At 44.1% G+C, this 18,761-nt stretch overlaps 1 protein-coding gene across 1 annotated transcript in view; it reads left to right on the top strand.

Moving 5' to 3' along the window:
- ADARB2 (adenosine deaminase RNA specific B2 (inactive)) overlaps positions 1–18,761 on the top strand; it is a 442,544-nt gene that overhangs the window by 380,048 nt on the left and 43,735 nt on the right. Inside the window, exon 6 of the mRNA XM_054991693.1 lies at positions 11,914–12,082. Within this exon, the coding sequence (XP_054847668.1) occupies positions 11,914–12,082 (169 nt within the window). The remainder of the gene's footprint in view (positions 1–11,913; positions 12,083–18,761) is intronic.

Here is an 18,761-nt window from a genome sequence, read left to right on the forward strand (position 1 = left end):
GAGGGAAAGTAAGTGGGGGGCTGGGGCTTGGGGAGGGAGTGAGGAGCTGGGGCTGGGGAGTAGAGGTTGGGGCTGGGGGGTAGGGGCTGGGGCTGGGGGCTCGAGTTTGGGTTGTTTAAAGGACTCTGCCTTGCAAGCAGCAGGTCCCCCGCCTGCCAGCTGATAGTTTAGAGGGTCCTGCCCCTTGCAAGAGGCAGAAAAAGGCCCTTTAAATGATTAAATGCCCCTTTCCCTGCCAGAAAGGGGCATTTAAACCCCATGAACCACAAACTGGTTCGTAACCGGGCCAGTTCTGTGCCAGTTCGTGGTTTGTGGTTTGTGGAAACCTCACGAACCATGAACCCCATGGTTCGGTTTTTCTCTGGTTCGTGCCCATGTCTACTTAGCACTACCATCTAAAGATTAGACTGAGGAAGAACAGGGCCATTTCAGCCTGAAGTTCACTGATATAATACCAAACCATGGTATGTCTTCCCATATGAACCACTCCAGTGTGAGCAGTAAAGAAACAGAAAAGCAAAGTCAACCAAGATTTCTGCGATATTTATGTGATTCTCCCCACCCACCCCTCCCACCGCAGCCTAGAACTCCCCCTTCCCCTTTCCATTCCAAGCCACACTGTACCACTCCAGCATGGCTCAGCAGGGAAAAGGGAAAACTCCCTTAAAAGGGCTAAAGGGTGGGGGTAGTAAATGGCACTTTCAAATGGTTTTGATAGTGGAGTTCCGCTTTGTCTTCCTTCATGTGGTGGTGATAGAGGGGGTGTCCGCAGCCACTCTGAAGAATCCCTGGGAACACCACTAGTCATGCTCAGAATAAACACAATGTCATGTGGGAGTTCGTTTGTAATTTGAGGTCTTCCAGATTTCCATGTTGGGAAAAATTCTTCACCTGGATTCAGCTTTGCAAGTTTAATATGACATGAGCATTCATAGCCTTCCCCCAAACAGCATTCCTTTCTTGTTGATTTCTTGTTGTTCTCTGACTGGTATAGCCACAAAATAAACCTAGGTTGTCCAAAATGGTTGTTGAGGCTGCTGACTTTTTTTTATTCTTTAAACTAAAATAAAGCCTTGTCCACAACACAGAATGGATAAAATAACCAAGAGTGAAGCTGGAGATTTATTAAATTCTGAATTCAAATACAATAGCTATATAAATACATCCATGCATGCATTCATACATCCATATTGGCTGAAAACAATAGAGAATTCTTTTGATTGATTTGTTAAACAGAAAACAAAGAAAGTGCACCAAATTATTACTTACCAGCTAGAGATGAACCAGCATTGAAAATTACATGAAATTGTACCCTATGCATAATTCACAAGGGTGACTTTAAACTATCATTATTTCTAGCTCTCTTTTATAGTGAACAAGTGGTTCATGTCAGTCATTGCCAGCCTAATAAGAGGTGGATTTTTTAATATATTAATCAAGCCTGATGTGTGCATTTTTGCTTGTTTCATATGCAACTATCTAGAATAACAAAGTTATCTTTTTTGCGCCGTTGTATAAGAGCTGGAAGGTTGATGTGTTTTCTTTTTATTTAGCAGTCATAAATAAATGCTTATCTAATTATACTTCTTTATTAAATGTACCTATGTTAGGAATATATATATATTGATTATGTTGGGAATACATATATTGATTAGGACTGTACATAATCACCTCCCCAAATTCTATGCCAAGAACAGCATCTTTGAATACCTTCCCTTACAAGTTAAAGAATTTGCAGCTTTTCTGACTAGAAAAATACTAAGAGAAGACATAAAAATGTATAAACTTATGTATAACTAGCAACAAAGCCCGTTGAGGCAAAAAAATACAACGGGCTCTAGAAAGAGGAGGGCGGGCGGGCAGGCATTTGCTCCTCCTCCATCACTGATTCCAGCTGGTGAAGGAGGGGGGTGGGCATTGTCATCTGCTCCATGCCTGATCTGCCTGATCTTGGCCACGTGAAGGGGTGGTGGGCTTTGCTACCTGCTACCTGGCTGATACATGCCAGGTAAAGGGGGGGGCATTGCCTCCTGTTCTGCACCTGACTATGGCTGGGAGAAGGGGGGCAGGCATTGCCACCTGGTCCCCGCTGGGTGAAGGGAGGAACAGGCATTGCCTTCTGCTCCGTGCCTGATCCTGTCAGATAAAGGTGGGTGGTGGGCTTTACTACCTGCTCTGCTCCTGATCCCAGCTGGATAAAGGAGGTGTGGGCATTGCCACCTGCTCTGCTCCTGATTCCAGCAGGTTGAAGGGGGGCAGGCATTGCTGCATACTTGGCTCCTAACTCCAGCAGGGTGAAGACAAGGTGGGCATTGCCGCCTGCTCAGTGGCTTATTCCGGTAAGTTGAAGAGGGCGGGCATTGCCACCTGCTCTGCTCCTTATTCCAGCTGGGTGAAGGGAAGAAGGGCATTGCCTCCTGCTCTTCACCTGGTCCCAGCCAGGTGAAGGCATGAGGTGGGCATTGCCACCTGCTCTACTCCTTATCCCAAATGGGTGATGGCGGGAGGTGGACATTGCCACCTGCTCTGCCACTAATACCAGCTGTGTTAAGGCAGAGGAAGGTATTGCCACTTGCTCCACTCCTAGTACCAGCTGGGTTAAGGTGAGGGATGGGCATTGTCACCTGCTCCACTCCTAATATCACCTAGGTTAAGGAGGAGTCATTATCACCTGCTTCACTCCTGATCCCAGACAGGAGAAGGAAGGCAGGCATTGCCATGTGATCTGCTCTTGATCCCAGCTGGGTTAAGGTGTGTGTGGGGGGGGCAATGCCGCCTGCTCCCTAATACCTGCTGGGTTAAGGCAGTGGGTGGGCAAAGCCACCTGCTCTGCTTCTGATCCCAGCTGGGTGAACGGGGGGGGGCATTGCCAAGTGCTCCGCTCCTAATACCAGCTGAGTTAAGATTGGGGGGGGGCATTGCCACCTGCTCTGCTCCTAATAACAGCTGTGTTAAGGTTTGAGGGGAAATTCCACCTGCTCCACTCCTAATACTAGCTGGGTTAAGGCGGGGAGGCAGCTGGGTTATGTTGGGTGGTGGGCATTGCTACCTGCCTCACTCCTAATACCAGCTGGGTGAAGGCAGGAGGCGGGCATTGCCACCTTCTCCCGGCCTGGGCTTCCCACCATGGGATGTTTTCTGGAGGGACATGGTGCCTTGCCTAGGCTTCCCTCCTTGGCAGCGCCCTCTGGTGGTGCACCAGAGTATAAAGCGAGTTGTCTGAAATACACTCACTCAATTATATAAAAAGATACGGAGGAAGTGTGTTGAGAGAACTTTTTCTTCCTCTTCCAAAATACCAGAAGTCAAAGATATGAAGTTGGTGGGACAGGGATTAAGGACAGACAAAAAGGAAGTATTTCTTCACATTATGGATAGTTAACTTCTGGGATTCATTTTCATCAGATAAGAGCGATGGCTGTTAGTTTCCATGACTTTGAAAAGGAGATTAGACAGATTAATGGAGGATAGGTCCATCAGATGTTATTAGCCAGAATAGCTAATTGTAATTTCCATGCTCCGAAGCAGTAACCCTTTGAATACCAGTGCTGTGGAGTAACAACAGGGAAGCTTTGGTTTCCATGTACCACTGTAGGCCTTGCACGAGCAACTGGATGGCTAATGTGAGAAACAAGATGCTGGACTACATTGGTCCAATCCAGCAGGGCTCATTTTAGTTATTCCATTCTTCAAATGAAGTTCTGTGGCTTTCAAAGTTTATCATAGTTTTTTCAGACTCCAGGGATGCCAAACAACTAGAAGGATAGGATCCTGAAGCAGGTAGAGCTTCCACCTTTTTCCACACAGCATTTACATGTAACTTGAATGTAGTATTTACTCACTGTTAATAAGTAATATCAGCAATAGCTTTCTAGTTCATTGTTTCCTACATAGAAAACTTCAGGGAAGAATCCAAATCCCAGTTTCCAAACACTTTTCAGTTACTGTACATCTATCCCAAGTCTCATTTTCTAATGTGCAGACTGAATGTCCTATTGATACATCTTAACACAAAGAAAAAAATATTTTGTATGGCATAAAGTCTTGCAGAACAAGCTAGAACTTGCAGAGCAAGTTTTATTTGTATTGGACCGTGGGAACATTTGTGTTTCACAGAAGGAAAAGGTAGCAAAATTCAGTTTTTCAAGAGAGCAAATTAGGTTACATGGGACTGATAACATTTGCATTGCTGATAATGGGTTATTTACTGGGCTGAAAACATTTGCATTGCTGATAATGGTCTATTTACAAAGCTGGGTTACAAGTAACTGAAAACATTTGCAATTTACAGAATGATTCAGTGGGGTATTAGAGGCAGCAGAGCTTTAGGAAGGCTTCACAGAGTGGAAACGATTTGCAGAAAAAGGCACCTACAGTAAGTCTAGAAGATTTTAAGCATCCATTTCAACAGAGCTGGAATTGCTTTAGAAATAACTCTGAATCAGAAAAAGGGGCTTGAAATTTGAGGATTTCACCAAAAGGAGACTAAGGCTGTTTCCACTGTTTTGCTCCACCATGGCTTCCTTACATCAACACGATTTTGGGGAGTATCTGTATGACATCATCCTCCGCTCAACCTGCTTCTGTGTTTCTCCCTCTATGCTGCAATGTTTCCCAGACCTGGTATGGTATGATCTTCTTGGAAAGGTCAATCAGAATGCCTTAGGACACAATACATTGTTGCAGGTCACTTTCCTTACCTCACCCTCTACTGCTGCCATTTCCCCACAACCGTACACACACCAGAGGGCTGGGGGGAGGGTTTTTTTTTAAAAAACAGTAATTGACAGATTAGTGTAGCACATTAACATAATACCAATCTATTGCAACAATGTCAAAGTTCCCACCTTTCTAAAAAAGGAAATCTCTAGCCCTTTTCATTGTGAATTTATAAGGGGAAAGGTGTAGACTGCATATTTATCCTTATAGCTCTGCAACAAAAAGAGCTAGAGACTTAATTTTTTTTACTGGAACCTGGGAAGTAGTAGATCATTCCAATAGATAGTTATAATGTTATAATAGTACAGCGATCAATTCTCAATTCTTTAAAAAGCCCTCCATTGGAGGGGGGAAATGATAGCTTTGGAGGACTAATGTAAGAAAAGTGTGGGGAAAACTGCTGTTTGAACATTCTGTTACCACTGAGAATTCCTTAACATTCTCTGCAGCAGTGAGAGTGACACGGAACATCGTCTTTGAGTGGAAGCAGCCCGAGATTAGTTAGACCCTAACTAAAGAAATGAGGTAGAAATTAAATATAGAATACATGAGGTATTGTGTGAGTCAAAACGCAACACTAGAAATAATGGGACCATCTTAATGAGTTTGGGACCTTTCAGTTAGAAAAAAAGATGATTTGTGGGGAAATATGTCAGAGAAAGAGGACAGAGAGAGCTTTTTCTCAGTCTACCATAATATTAGAACTTAGGAGAAGTGAAAGTGATGGGAAATAGATTCAGGACAAACAAAAGAAATTAGTTCTTTAATCAACAAGTATCTAAAGTGTAAAATTCAGTTAGAGTTGCCAGCTTCAAGCTGGGAAATTCCTGGAGATTGGGGCGGGGGGGGGGGGAGCCTGAAGAGTTTGGGGAGGGGAGAGACCTCAGCAGGATATGATGCCATTGTAGGGTTGCCAAGTCCCCTGGGGTCCAAACTGTGGGGACAGGGGATGTCTTCAGGGGGGTGAGCTCAGAGGTACTTACCAGAGCCTTGTTCTGGAGCATGCAGGAGCATTTCCTGCCCCACTGCCGCTGCCTGCCCCCCCCCCACTGGCCAGGTGAGAGGTGAGGAGGCAGAGGCTGGGAGTGGGCTCACTCCCACCAAGGACTGGGAACCCTGTACCATACCCTCCAAGGCAGTCATTTTCTCCAGGGAAGCTGATCTCTGTGGCCTGGAGATCAGTTGTAATTCCAGCTCTCCAGCCACCAACTGGAAGCTGGCAACCCTGCTGCCAATAGATGTAGTGATGTCCATAAACATAGATGGCTTTAAAAGGGGTCTTGACAGATTCTTGGAGGTTAGGTCCATCATGGTGACTATAGGGACCTCCATATTCAGTAGCAGCAAACTTCTGAATACCAATGTTGGGAGGAAGCAACAGAAGAAAGGCCTGGGCCTCTTTGCCCTGTTTGTTGACCCTTTGGGGCAACTGATTAGGCAGGATGTTGGATTACATGGACCACTGGTCTGATTCACCAGGGCTTTTCTTATGCTCTTACCCACCTGTATTAATTTTCAAGTCTCTTCATTCATAGGTTAAATGTGGATTAAGGTTCCAGAACAGCAGGTGGTGAGGGGAGCGAAACCCTAACCCATCTTGCAACACTTCATTGTTTACAGAATTTGCTCTCAGGTTTGCTCCAGTATGACAAGTGGGCTGTGTTGGGAGAAAAAAATGATGTAAATGATAAAGTATAGTGAGATACATTTGCCAGCTCCCCTTACTCTTCCAGCTGAAGGGGTGGGGGACCTGGCACTTACCTTACGAGAACTGCTCTTTGCTTGTGCTCCCAGCAAACACAATGATGTCATTTCCAGAAGTGACGTCATTGTGCCAGTGGTGCGTGGGAGCATGCCCGCCACTAGGTGCCATGATGTCACTTGAAGAAGTGTAGTGATGCCCAGCAGGAGTGCTTCCGCTGTGCACTGGCCCAGGTACTTTGTAGTGTTTTTGTCCCTCTTGATTATCATGCCCCCATAACAAAATAGAGAAATTATTCTCTTGTGCTTATTATGGATGAGTGGGCTTGCTATTTATGGTTCTGTACCTTTATAGAATTGCATGGGCAGAGGCTATTCAGATTACTCTCATCTAATGTTGAGGGTTAGCAATGGATCATTGCAGTGCAGATACAAAGATATAACAACCATCTTTTCTTTGTGGCCCAGGTCAGACATGGGGCACTCTTTGTAAACATCTATAGCAAAGATAAGTAAACGTTTTCCAAAATAGAGTTATAAAACTGGGTTTTGTCCCCCAAAAAGACACAAAAATATCTTCCCTTGCTTTTTTCTTTCCCTCCTCTCCATCTCTCTCCTCCGCACATGCTGACACAGCAACTCTTCAGCCTCAAGCTCCCCCCTCCATCCAGTTACCTTGCTCCATTTCCCTTTCAAATTGAAAACTATTATGAGGGTTTAGCCCAATAATAAAAACCTCCAGTTATAAATTCTTCACTCATTATTTCTAGTTTCATCTTTCTTTTTCATCCCAGAAGTTATTTCATGCACGGCTTGGAGAGGGAAGAAATATTCAAAAAAATTTCCAGATAGATAGGTCAAGTGTCAAGGTTATAAAAAAGAAAGAAGTTCTGTTTTCCTGGTCCATATAAAATTGTGTGGCTGTAGAGAGGGTAAGCCTTTTGATAAAAAACTGGCATGGCAGCATGTTCAGATTTAAAGCTAACTCTCTCTCGTGCGCACATGCTCTCTCTCTGTAGTTTTAATGCAGTGTGTCTCCTGAGCTTAATTCTTTTTAAAGGTTATTTACTTAGGCTATGGTCCTTCATCTAGTCTGCCAGAAAATGAAACAATAGTCTTGCAAAAACGTATTATATTGCAAACGTTTTCAAATGTGCCATTTACAAATAAACAGTTTGTATCATTCATTTTCTACCCAGTACAAGCAAAACAGTTTAAGTTTCCCGTGGTAGTGATGTCAGTCCTCTCTAGGAATCACTGAAAAGTCTATGGCTTTAATATAGAGTATCTAGCGATTTCTATTGAAGTGTGATGTTACTGCCAGGTTTTCCAGAAGAGATATCATACCATCACTGATGCAGTCCCCTCCCTCCCCCGTCCCAATCTCCTACTGCTTGCCAGGCTGGGCTCACATCCCTTACTCTGTATTATGTGAGCACAGATGCCATCATGTGTATGCCATTTGATAATATACAATATTCTAAAGGTAACTCTCTGTATGGCAAATGCTACCCATATTCACTTATAATAACCAGTTCAGTAAAATTCCCCTTCAACACTGGTTTTACACTCTGGTTACAAGGTCAGTCCTGGCTAGAATTACTTCCTGACAGCACTTGTTGTGATTAGGAGACTGAGAACCTTATGGATTGGATCCAGACACTTTTTCCACTGGTGGAAAAGGAAGATCACCCAAAAGTCTGTGCTAGGGACTAGAGATGGGCACAAATTGAAAAAAAACCCGAACCGTGCAGTTCGTGGTTCATCACATTTCATGACCTACGAACTTTCACGAACCTGCCCCTGTTCGCAAACCAGTTTGTTTGGTTAGTGAAAACATCACATCCGGGTTAGCAAATCGTCACTTCTAGGTCAGCAGGTCACTTCTAGGCCAACAGAAGGCCACTTCTGGGTCAGCAGAAGGTCTGCAGAAAGTCCATCCTCTGTTGCCTAGGAAACTGATCGGCGCCAGGCTGTCTGCAATGACAAACCAAAAAATGAACCAAACGAACCAGCCTAAAGTTCAAGGTGGTTCGTCAGAAATGGACTCTGACGAACCACCAGTTCACGAACCATGAACTGGCCCGGTTTGTGCCGAATTTTGGTTCATATTTCGGTTCATGCCCATCTCTACTAGGGATGTGGGACCTGTATAGACAAAAACCTTGTGTGATGCAGGCTATAATAAAGAGGGGAACTGGGTGAGATTTAACACTTGGCTGGATCAAACCCAATTATTGTGCCAGTTCTGTGTCTATTTGTTTTTCTCCACTGTTTTCTAGTTACAGTTAGGGTTGCCAGGTCCCTTTACCCTCCCAGTGGGAGGGGGAACCCGTCATTCACCCTTTTCCTTCTCCTCGCGCATGCACAAAGCGTGGGAGTGCTTCCAGGCCTGCACGATGATGTCACTTCCAGGAGTAACATCATCATGCAGGCCCAGGATAGCCCCTAGGAGACCTGTTCCCTGCCAGCCAGGTAAGTGGTGGCTGGGGGTGGAGGGTGGGAGCAGGGGATTCCCCCGCAATCACCAGGGGACCTGACAGCCCCAGTTACAGTTCAGGGTGTTAATTATGACCTACTGCAAATGTGAACCCTAATTATTACAAAATAAGACTCATATTTGGATCATAAAGAGCCCATAAAGAGCTGCATTCCTAGTGCTTACCCTGCAACTTAGGGGCCTTTTTCATTTGGACATTTATTCACTTCATTTATTTATTTATTTTATTTTACTTCATTTATACTCCACCTTTCTCCCCAGTGGTGACCAAAGTGGGGTTACATCATTCTCTAGTTTCCATTTTATCCTCACAACCTTGTGAGGTAGCTTAGGCTAAGAGAATGTGACTGACTCAAAGTCACTCAGTGAGCTTCCATGGCAGAGTGGAGATTTGAACCTGGCTCTCTCAGATCCTAGTCTGACACTGTAACCACTACACCTGACTGGCCCTACTTCAAGGCCTGATTCTCTTTCAAAAGCACTTTTACATTGGACAAAGTTTTGGGATCATGGATTTTCTAGAATAGTTAGTTCATATTTCTGATAGCTCAATTTAGAATATGCCATTTAAGACATGTTTTCCATTCTTGTAATCAGGGTTGCCGGGGCCCCAAAGTGGTGGGAATTTTTTTTAAAAAAATAGCCATCACACTAACAGCTTGATGTCAGGAATCACCAAAAACTATGGTTTTACCATGCAGTTTCACCAAAAACTATGGTTTTACCATGCAGTTTCTAGCAATTCCTAGAGAAGCATGATGTCACGTCCAGGCTTTCCTGGAAATGATGTCATGCTGTTGCTGACAGCCAAAACCTGTTCCAACCCCCCCTCCCCATAAACACACCTCAGTCTCCTACTATTAATCAAACCGTATCCAGCAACCCTAATTATAACCCACCCTGAAACACAGAGACAGGGCGAGATAAAATTCCAAATAAGAGTGATTGTTTAACTCAATACAAATTAGAGCACTAATAGCCAGTTTACTTAGAAATGAGTTTCAAAATTTGTTACAGGCAAGAATTTATTATAAGCATTATTCATGATTCTCTTAAATGTATTGTGAGGAATAGGTCCTTGATGCCTCTTCCTCATGCCGTTCTCCAGATTCTTTAGGGGCTATTGCTGCAGCTTCCCTCTTGCTTGTCATTAATTCTCAAGCCAAAAAATGGAGGCGCCTTCAACAATATAATACAATACCAACAAAGGTGAACCACAAATGAAGGCAAAAACAATTAACTAATTAACAACAATGTATTACACCGTATGAATAAATCCAATAAACAAGTGAAATGAGGTTATTTCCATCCGTAAGGACATTATTTCCCTTTCAACAGGGATATTTGGGTTAGATTGGACAATCATTTTCCTAATTCAGCAGGCGGGCCAAATACTCTTCCATAGATTGCTTTCAGCTTGGAATCATTTTCCTCCCCTTTTGCAGGATAACCTTAGACTTGGAATGCTAAATCCACAAGAGATGCTAAGTCTCAAACTTCCTGGCAACCCACACCTTCCAGCTGGTATCCTGGGGACTGACTGTGGTGACTGGGGACAGGGAAGAAAGGTGCTCTGTGTATGCTCAGGGTTTGTCATGTCTAATGTGACCTCACATGGTCCCAGATCAAGCCCCAGCTCGGTTGCCATTACGCACTTTTTGATTTTTTGGTGCTGAAAGATTTTGTATGTATGTGATGGAGTTGTTAACCACCCCCAAAGAAGTTTCAATGAAACGTCAGGAACCTTGACGGCCCTGAATGTCGGGCAGGCGGGCGATATCCTCTGGACATCCCAGTCTGCATTCGACCACCTAAAAGAAACAAACAGAACAAGGAAGAAAGAAAAGATTAATGGAATTAAATAATTTAGAGAACTGAGTTACTCACCTGTTTACCTGGACTTTCTTGCACCTTTTGAATTTGAAGTATCTTTTTCATGGTTCTTTTCATTCTGTACCGGTATTGGCCACATTTGATTTGGAACAGTTGTTAACGGTTTTTGACTGCGGTACTTAAGGTAATTATTTCACTTGTTTATTGGATTTATTCATATGATGTAATACGTTGTTGTTAATTAGTTAATTGTTTTCACCTTCATTTGTGGTTCACCTCTGTTGGTATTGTCATGAATTTTCAGCTGCAATATTCTTAACTGGGGTGCAAAACTTCAGGTACCAAGTAGCATGGGAAAGGTCATTTGTCCTCCTCTCTGGCTACTAGAAAGTCAAGCTGGCTTCTAAAGTTTGCCTTAAAAAATGCATCCTTGATCTTTTAATGATGTTGCCCTTGGTCACAGAGGTAGCATTTATTTAAAGGCCATACATCAAGAATGTAGCAGAAACATTTGGAGTGATGAATAGTGGTTAGACAAGTGAGTTGAGGATAGCAGGGTAGAGCTTGTGGGGCTAGAATGAGGCATGGTGCAATTACTTGAGGAATGCTCCAATAGATACTGATTTTTATTTAAAGATCCAGCTGAGCCTGGGAAATCTGTGTGTTCTGCACGGCTTCTAGAGAAGAGGAACTCTAAACTTTTTATTTAATGGTACCAGTGCCATGGCAATGAAAGCTCACATTACAAGAAGTGTATGTTTCTATCACTTAAAAAAATGGCAAAACTTCCCACTATGGCTACTACGTACCAGTACTGCATGAGACTCCTTTATTACCTCCATACAGGATGTGCCTGTCCTGTGATGTAGCAAGTAAACTTTGTGGCTGGCTTTTATCTGGAAATTAGCAGTCCAGGCTGAAATGGACCCTGCATTATTCTAATAGTGCTGAGATGAGAGATGGCTGTACATTCCAAGGGCCATGTAATCATCTTCGCTAGCACCCTATTAGAGCTGTCTCTGCTGCCACATAAAAGTGTGATCTTCAAGGACTTGGGCAATTACGATGTAGCACCGACAGCCAATTCTAAAATCTCCTTATTTGTGCAGGGGTGTGTGTTTTTTTTTTTTTTTTGGTCTTATTTTTTCCTTTTCCTACAGGTTTGGACATCCGGCAGGCTCAGGTTATTGTGCTGACATCGGGTACTAAATGTATAAATGGAGAATACATTAATGATCAAGGATTAGTGGTCAACGATTGCCATGCGGAGATTGTGGCAAGGAGGGCTTTCATTCACTTCCTTTACTCACAGCTGGAACTGCACCTGAGGTAAGCTGGGTTCGGATGAAACGGTCATCACCAGAGGTTTCTGAGTGACATCTATCTCAGTAAGCCTGTCTTAAATAGAAAACAAAAATTGTTTTAAGTTTCCTCTCAAGTAAAAAATGGAAAGGTGGGATCAGGTATCTCATTAGGTAGCACTAGTTCTCAAAAAAATATCAATCTCATTGCTAATAAGCTCTGACCTGGATGGCCCAGACTAGCCCATTCTTGTCAGATCATGGGCACTAAGCAGGGTCAGCCAATGCCCAGAGCTTGGGGGCAATAAGACAGAGGAACCTGATCTACTAATGCAGACGGGATGATTCCCATGGCTGGAATACAGTAGTGGATGGATATGAGTTATTCAAGAAGAACAGGAAGTGTTGTAGGTGGAGTTGCGCTGTCTGTGAGGAAAGTGTTTGACTGTCAGGAAATATTGGAAGAGGAGAGGTACAACCCAGTGGAAAGTGTCTGGGTGAAGATAAGGGAGGGAAGGACGAGCAGAAATGTGGTTATAATAATAGTAATAATGATAATGATAATAATAACAACAACAACAATATTCAATTTATATACCACCCTTCAGGACAACTTAATGCCCACTCAGAGCGGTTTACAAAGTATGTCATTATTATCCCCACAACAAAACACCCTGTGAGGTGGGTGGGGCTGAGAGAGCTCCAAAGAACTGTGACTAGCCCAAAGTCACCCAGCTGGCTTCAAGTGGAGGAGTGGGGAATCAAACCCAGCTCTTTAGAGTCCCGCACTCTTAACCACTACACCAAACTGCCTCTCGCACTCAACCACTACACCAAACTCTCTCTCTCTCTCTGGTTGGGGTCTGCTATAGACTGCTTGACCGAGGTGGATTCTTCCCTCCATGAGTATCTTAATAGGGTGTCCAAGAAACATGACTTTGTAGTTATGGGTGACTTCAGTTTCCCTGTTGTGTGCTGGGAGACCAACTCTGCTGTGTGTCCAAGGTCACTCAACTTCCTGACCTGCCTGGCTGACAACTTCTTTTCTTAAATAGTGGAGGAAGCAACGAGGGGCTCGGCCATACTGAACTTGATATTAACCAACAAGAAAGAGCTGGTTGATGGAGTAAAGGTCATGGAAACCTTAGGGAGAAGTGATCACATCCTCCTATAATTCCTTTTGCTGTGGGGTACCAAGAAAGTTTGTAGTCAAATGTGCATGTTAGATTTTAGTAGGGCAAACTTTCATAAACTTAGAGATATGATGAGTTATTCCATGGATAAGAATGCTGGAAGGGAAAGAAGCAAGTGAAAGGTAGTCTCTCGTAAAACAAGAGCTCTTGCAGGTTCAAGTTAACATTCCAGCAAGACAGAAATGCATTAGAATATCTAAGAAGCCAGTCTGGATTAACAGAGAGCTCTGTGATGAGCTAAAAAGGAAAAAGGAAATGTTCAAGAAATGCAGGGAAGGAAATGCATCTAAAGAAGAGTATATAGGGGTAGCTAGACACTGTAGGGCAGCTGTCAGAGAGGCCAAAGCGCAGAATGAGCTAAGACTGGCCAGGGAGGGGTCATAACAAAAAGAAATTCTTCAGCTATGTGAGGAGCAAATGGAAGGCAAAAGGGGCGATAATCCCATTGCTGGGTGAAAATAGAGACACTCTGAAAAAGAGAAGGCAGAAAGGCTCAATACCTATTTTGCCTCAGTTTTCTCCCTGAAGGAGAGAACAGGTCCACCTAGAGATGGTAGTAGGCAAGGCATGGCTTCAGGGCTGCTGCTTGACATGGGCAGAGAAGTTGTGGAGAAGCACCTTGCTGCACTGGGTGTGTATAAATCCCCTGGGCCAGATGGGGTGCACCAAAAAGTGCTTAAAGAGCTTTCAAAAGAGCGAGCAGACCCTTTGTCAATCATATTCTAGGCCTCTTGGAGGACAGGTGATGTTCTGGAAGACTGGAGGAGGGCAAATATCATCTCTATCTTCAAGAAAGGGAAAAAGGACGATCCTGGGAACTACAGGCCAGTCGGCCTGACCTCTGTCGCAGGGAAGATACTGGAGCAGACATTAAAGGCATCAGTCTGCAAGCATCTGACAGACAACATGGTGATATGGGGAATTCAGCCCGGATTTGACGCCAACAGGTCTTGCCAGATCAACCTCATCTCCTGTTATGACCAAGTGACAGGCTTACTGGATCACAGGAATGCTGTCAATGTAGTTTATCTGGATTTCAGTAAAGCTTTTGACAAGGTTCTTCATGATGTTCTGATGGATAAACTCAGGGCTCATTTCAAGGGGGAATGCACAGGAACGCAGTTCCAGCAGTTCCCCAAAGAGGTCACATGTCAAGTGGCCCCGCCTATCTGACTCGGCCATTTTGGGTCCGTTTCAGCCTGGATTGGGGCCGAAATGGCCCGGATCGGGCCTCTGATGGGTGCTGGATCACTCTCCCACTCAGCAGCAGCCTGATCTTGACCATTTGGGACCCCTTTTCAGCCACTTTCAGTCCTTTTTTGCTATTTTGGGCCCAAATTCGGCTCTGAATGGCCAGGATTGGGTCCCAAACAGCCAGGATAGGTGATGTTAGGGGGTGTGGCACATGCAAATAAGTTATGCTAATGACATACTTCTGGTGATGTCAGTGGGCATGGCATATGCTAATGAGTTATGCTCATGAGTCCCTCCAGCTCTTTTTCTACGAAATGACCCCTGGATAAACTGTTGGACTGTAGACTGGACTCTAAGATGGTTAGATGACAACGGAACTGGCTGGATAACTGCACCCAAAGAGTAGCTGACAGTGGCATCACATCTGGTTGGAAGGAGGTGTCCAGTGGAGTGCCACAGGGCTTGGTTCTGGGCCCAGTGCTTTTCAATACCTTTATAAAGGTCTAGACGAGGGCATGAAAGGATTACTCATTACATTTGCAGATAACACCAAACTGAACGTATCAAACACCCTTGACGACACGGACAGAATTCAACAAGATCTGAACACACTGGGAAAGTGGACAGATTTGAATAAAATGCTATTTAACATGGATAAGTGTCAGATTCTCCACCTGGGTAACAAAAATGCAAAACATAAATACTGAATGAGGGATACACTTCTGGGATGCAGTGTGTGTGAACAATATCTTGGGATACAAGTGGCTGGGAAGCTAAATATGAGCACTCAGTGTGATGCAGCAGCAAAAAAGGCAAACACAATCTTGGGATGTATTAACAAAGGCATAACATCCAAATCAGAGGATATTGTTCTACTATATACAGTGTTGGTCAAGCCCCACCTGGAGTATTGTGTGCAGTTATAGAGGCTTCACTTCAAAAAGAATGTGGACAAATTGGAACAGGTGCAACCAGGATGATCAGGGTCCTGGAGACCAACTACTACGAGGAAAGACTGAGAGCCAAGCTACAAGAGACCAATTACACGAGGAGGAGCACATGAAGGGAGTCATGTTAGCCGGGAAATGGAGTTTCAAAAGAGATCGGAAGGCTTTGTCAATTTCCCCTTTCTACAGAGCCCTGAGATGACTGCTCAGAGGGTTTGTTAATTTCCTCTTTGCCCCAGGAAGGCTCGGTCAGTTTCACTTCCCCTTCTAAGAGGCAAAGAGGCAATAAACAAACCTGAGCTCAGATTTCCCTGGCTCTGTAGAGAGGGGAAATTGACAAAGCCTTCCGATCTCTTTTAAAACTCAGCTTCCAAGCTAACATTGTGACTTCCTTCATGTGCTCCTCCTCGTGTAATTCGTCTCTTGTAGCTTGCCAAATCCTGGACCATCCTTTGTATTTTCAGACCCAGATAATCAGCAAATGCCAAAGGTTTATCAATGCCTAGTGAGTAGGGTTGCCAGGCTGAGCCAAGCAACTGGTGGGAAGGCAGGGAGTGGGAACAAGGGGGTGTATGTGTAACATCAGCTGTTGCTAATGTAACTACTTCACTTCCAGGAACAACCTGGAAGTGACAAAGGGCAGCTCTAGGACTCGCTGGAAACTCAACGGTAAAATCATAGAGTTTCCGGCAATTCCTAGAACTACCATTTGTCACTTCTGGGTTGTACCCACCATATCAGGAAACCTGGGAAACCTACTAGTGAGTTGCCATATTGGTTGTTGGTGGCCTGCACTTTTTGTGGCCAGTTATACAAGTTATACAGACCAGATCTAGGAGTATACTGAAATGTGTCAGGGGCAGAATAAGCGAGCTTTTGAAGGTTCTGATGTAGTTGTTTTTCTGATCCACTTATCACAAATTTGGGGGGGGGGGGCGTGATATGTGGCCAGAAAGGTGTACAATTGGAATCAGATTTTATCTGAAGCCATTTTGTGCCAGTCTATTTTCCTTCAGCAGCTATTAGGGCTTAATCTTAAAGGCATGTTTTATGAAGCCTTTTGGTAGTTTGTGACAAATGCTTTAAACACAGGCTTGATAATAGCAGTAAATGGCCAGAAATTGAAAGGCTAGACATCTTCTCATTATTGGCATTTTCTTTGCTCGTGGCTGCTGAGTCATACAGGAAAGATTATTTATGACGAACATGCTCTCTTGTACTGCCGTGGTTATTAATATATTGGTTGGATCATAAAAGAGCCACCCAGTGGTGCGTGAAGCAGACAGTAGCCCTGGAATCCCAAACTGTAGGTCATAATATTCTCTTTCTAACAACACCATAGGAAGCAATGGAAGAAATTAGCTTGACCTAGGGTCAAACCACATGAGACAAAATACACTTGAATTACACTCGACTTACACTCAAATACACTCGCATTACAAAATAAGCTCGAATTACCTGCGTAATTCGGGTGTATTTTGTCTTGTGTGGTGAGACCCCTAGATGTCTTATGGTTGGTAATGTCTTTATCTAGCCTTTCCCATCTACTTAGATTTCAGATGAGCCATTTTTAACAGATTTTCCATCAAGTATTGTATAAATGCAGCATTATTATGTAATTTTTAATTTGTTAGCTGCTTTGGTGGCCCTTAAGAGGGCCGAAAGGTACAGTATGAAGTAAGTAAAATAAATAAAAATAAAAATAAATTAAAAGGAAGAAAGAAAATGAGAACCTGGGAAGGATCAGCCATAACTGATCCTTTATCTTTATCATGTTAGGCTTATATTAAATTATTATGTTTTCTCCATTTAGCAATCCCAGTGCTTGCTTAGTGCTGAGAATGGCAGTTTCTCTAGGGACAGAAGCGCAATCACTGTATCTTAAGCTCTGTATCGATCCATCTCCATAGCACATTCAGTTATGTTATTATGTTATTTGGATCAATGCTGCATTTGTGTGTGAAGGGAATTTTCAGAGCAAAACAAAACTGTGTTCCCTACAACTTCTACAGATGTTTCTCTTTCTGTTTAGCCAGGAGCTTATGCCTCTGCTCTCTTGACACACACTCATGAGTGTGTGTGTGTGTGTGCGCGCGCACACACACACACACTGTCTATCCCCAGTGCCTATTGCAATAAGACTTGGAAATTACTGCACAGCTACTTCTGTTCCTTTTTACAGTGCATAATTCTTCTGAAACTTCAGCAGGGATGTGATTCCATAGAGTCCACCCTCCAAAGCTGCCATTGTTCTCAGTAGTCTGGATAGGGTTACCAGGTTCCCTGACTCCCCCGATGGGAGATCAGGAGCCTGGCACATACCTAGCTGCGTTCTTGTGTCCCTGTTTGTGTGTGCTTCCAGGCTTGCACAATGATGTCACTTCCTGGAAGTGATGTCATCATGCAAGTCAAAAGGTGGCCTGGGAGCTCTCCCTCACTCACCAGGGGGATGAATCGGCCTGCTGTGGGGCACAATTCAGCTGCTGTGGGCGCGGGAGCATGCCATACCACCCAGGGGCACACTGTGTCACCCAGGGGAGGTGCCACGGGAAGTGCACCCACCCTGCCGGCCAGGTAAGTGGGGGCAGGGGGAGGGGGAGCACAGGGCTGAATCAGCCCATCTGGGGCCGAAATTGGCCCCCATAAAGCACAGGAGCACTCTTGCAGCCTGTGCAATGGTATCACTTCAGGAAGTGACATTACACCCCATGGGGAGTGCACCAGCTGCATGCTTGCCTGGATCACCTGCCAATGGCAGACAATCATGGGGCAGTTTGCCACCACCTGCTGATCACCAGCTATCAGCAGGCAACAGAGCAAACCCCTGGGAGATTGCCTGCCACGAGCAGGCACTGAGAAACCTATTTAAACCTCCAGTCACTTCTGGTACTTTGGCCAAATGTTGACTGACTGGTACCTTCTCTGGTAATGACACTGCCTCCCTTTGGCCCCTCATGAAAAAAGAGCCTTTGGTCTGATGGAGCCAGACATTTGGAGAATGGAAAACAGTAGTCAACATTAGGCCATGTACTGTTTGGCCTGGAGAAGCAATGTGGTTCAGCTTGACCCAGTTTCAAAGTTAGAGGAAAAGACCCTAGTGAAAAATAATATAATCAGGAGGAGAAAATTGGTTCATGAGTCTTATATAATCCAGGCCAATAAATAACTATTCAACCTGCAGAACTGAGGCCTGCTTCCATATCCCACCACAGCAACAGTTCCCAGGTTTTCTCAGTAACACATTTTAACTTTATAATAGAAGGCATTAATGCTGTGCCATTTTAGCTCTGAATTATTTCAAAATGTGTGATTTCTGAAAACTCTTCAAGTAGCAAGAATTTCAGGTATTCCATTGTTCCAGAGGTTTCTGTCA

The sequence above is a fragment of the Eublepharis macularius genome, chromosome 11, assembly GCF_028583425.1.
Source record: "Eublepharis macularius isolate TG4126 chromosome 11, MPM_Emac_v1.0, whole genome shotgun sequence".
NCBI classification, from domain to species: domain Eukaryota; kingdom Metazoa; phylum Chordata; class Lepidosauria; order Squamata; family Eublepharidae; genus Eublepharis; species Eublepharis macularius.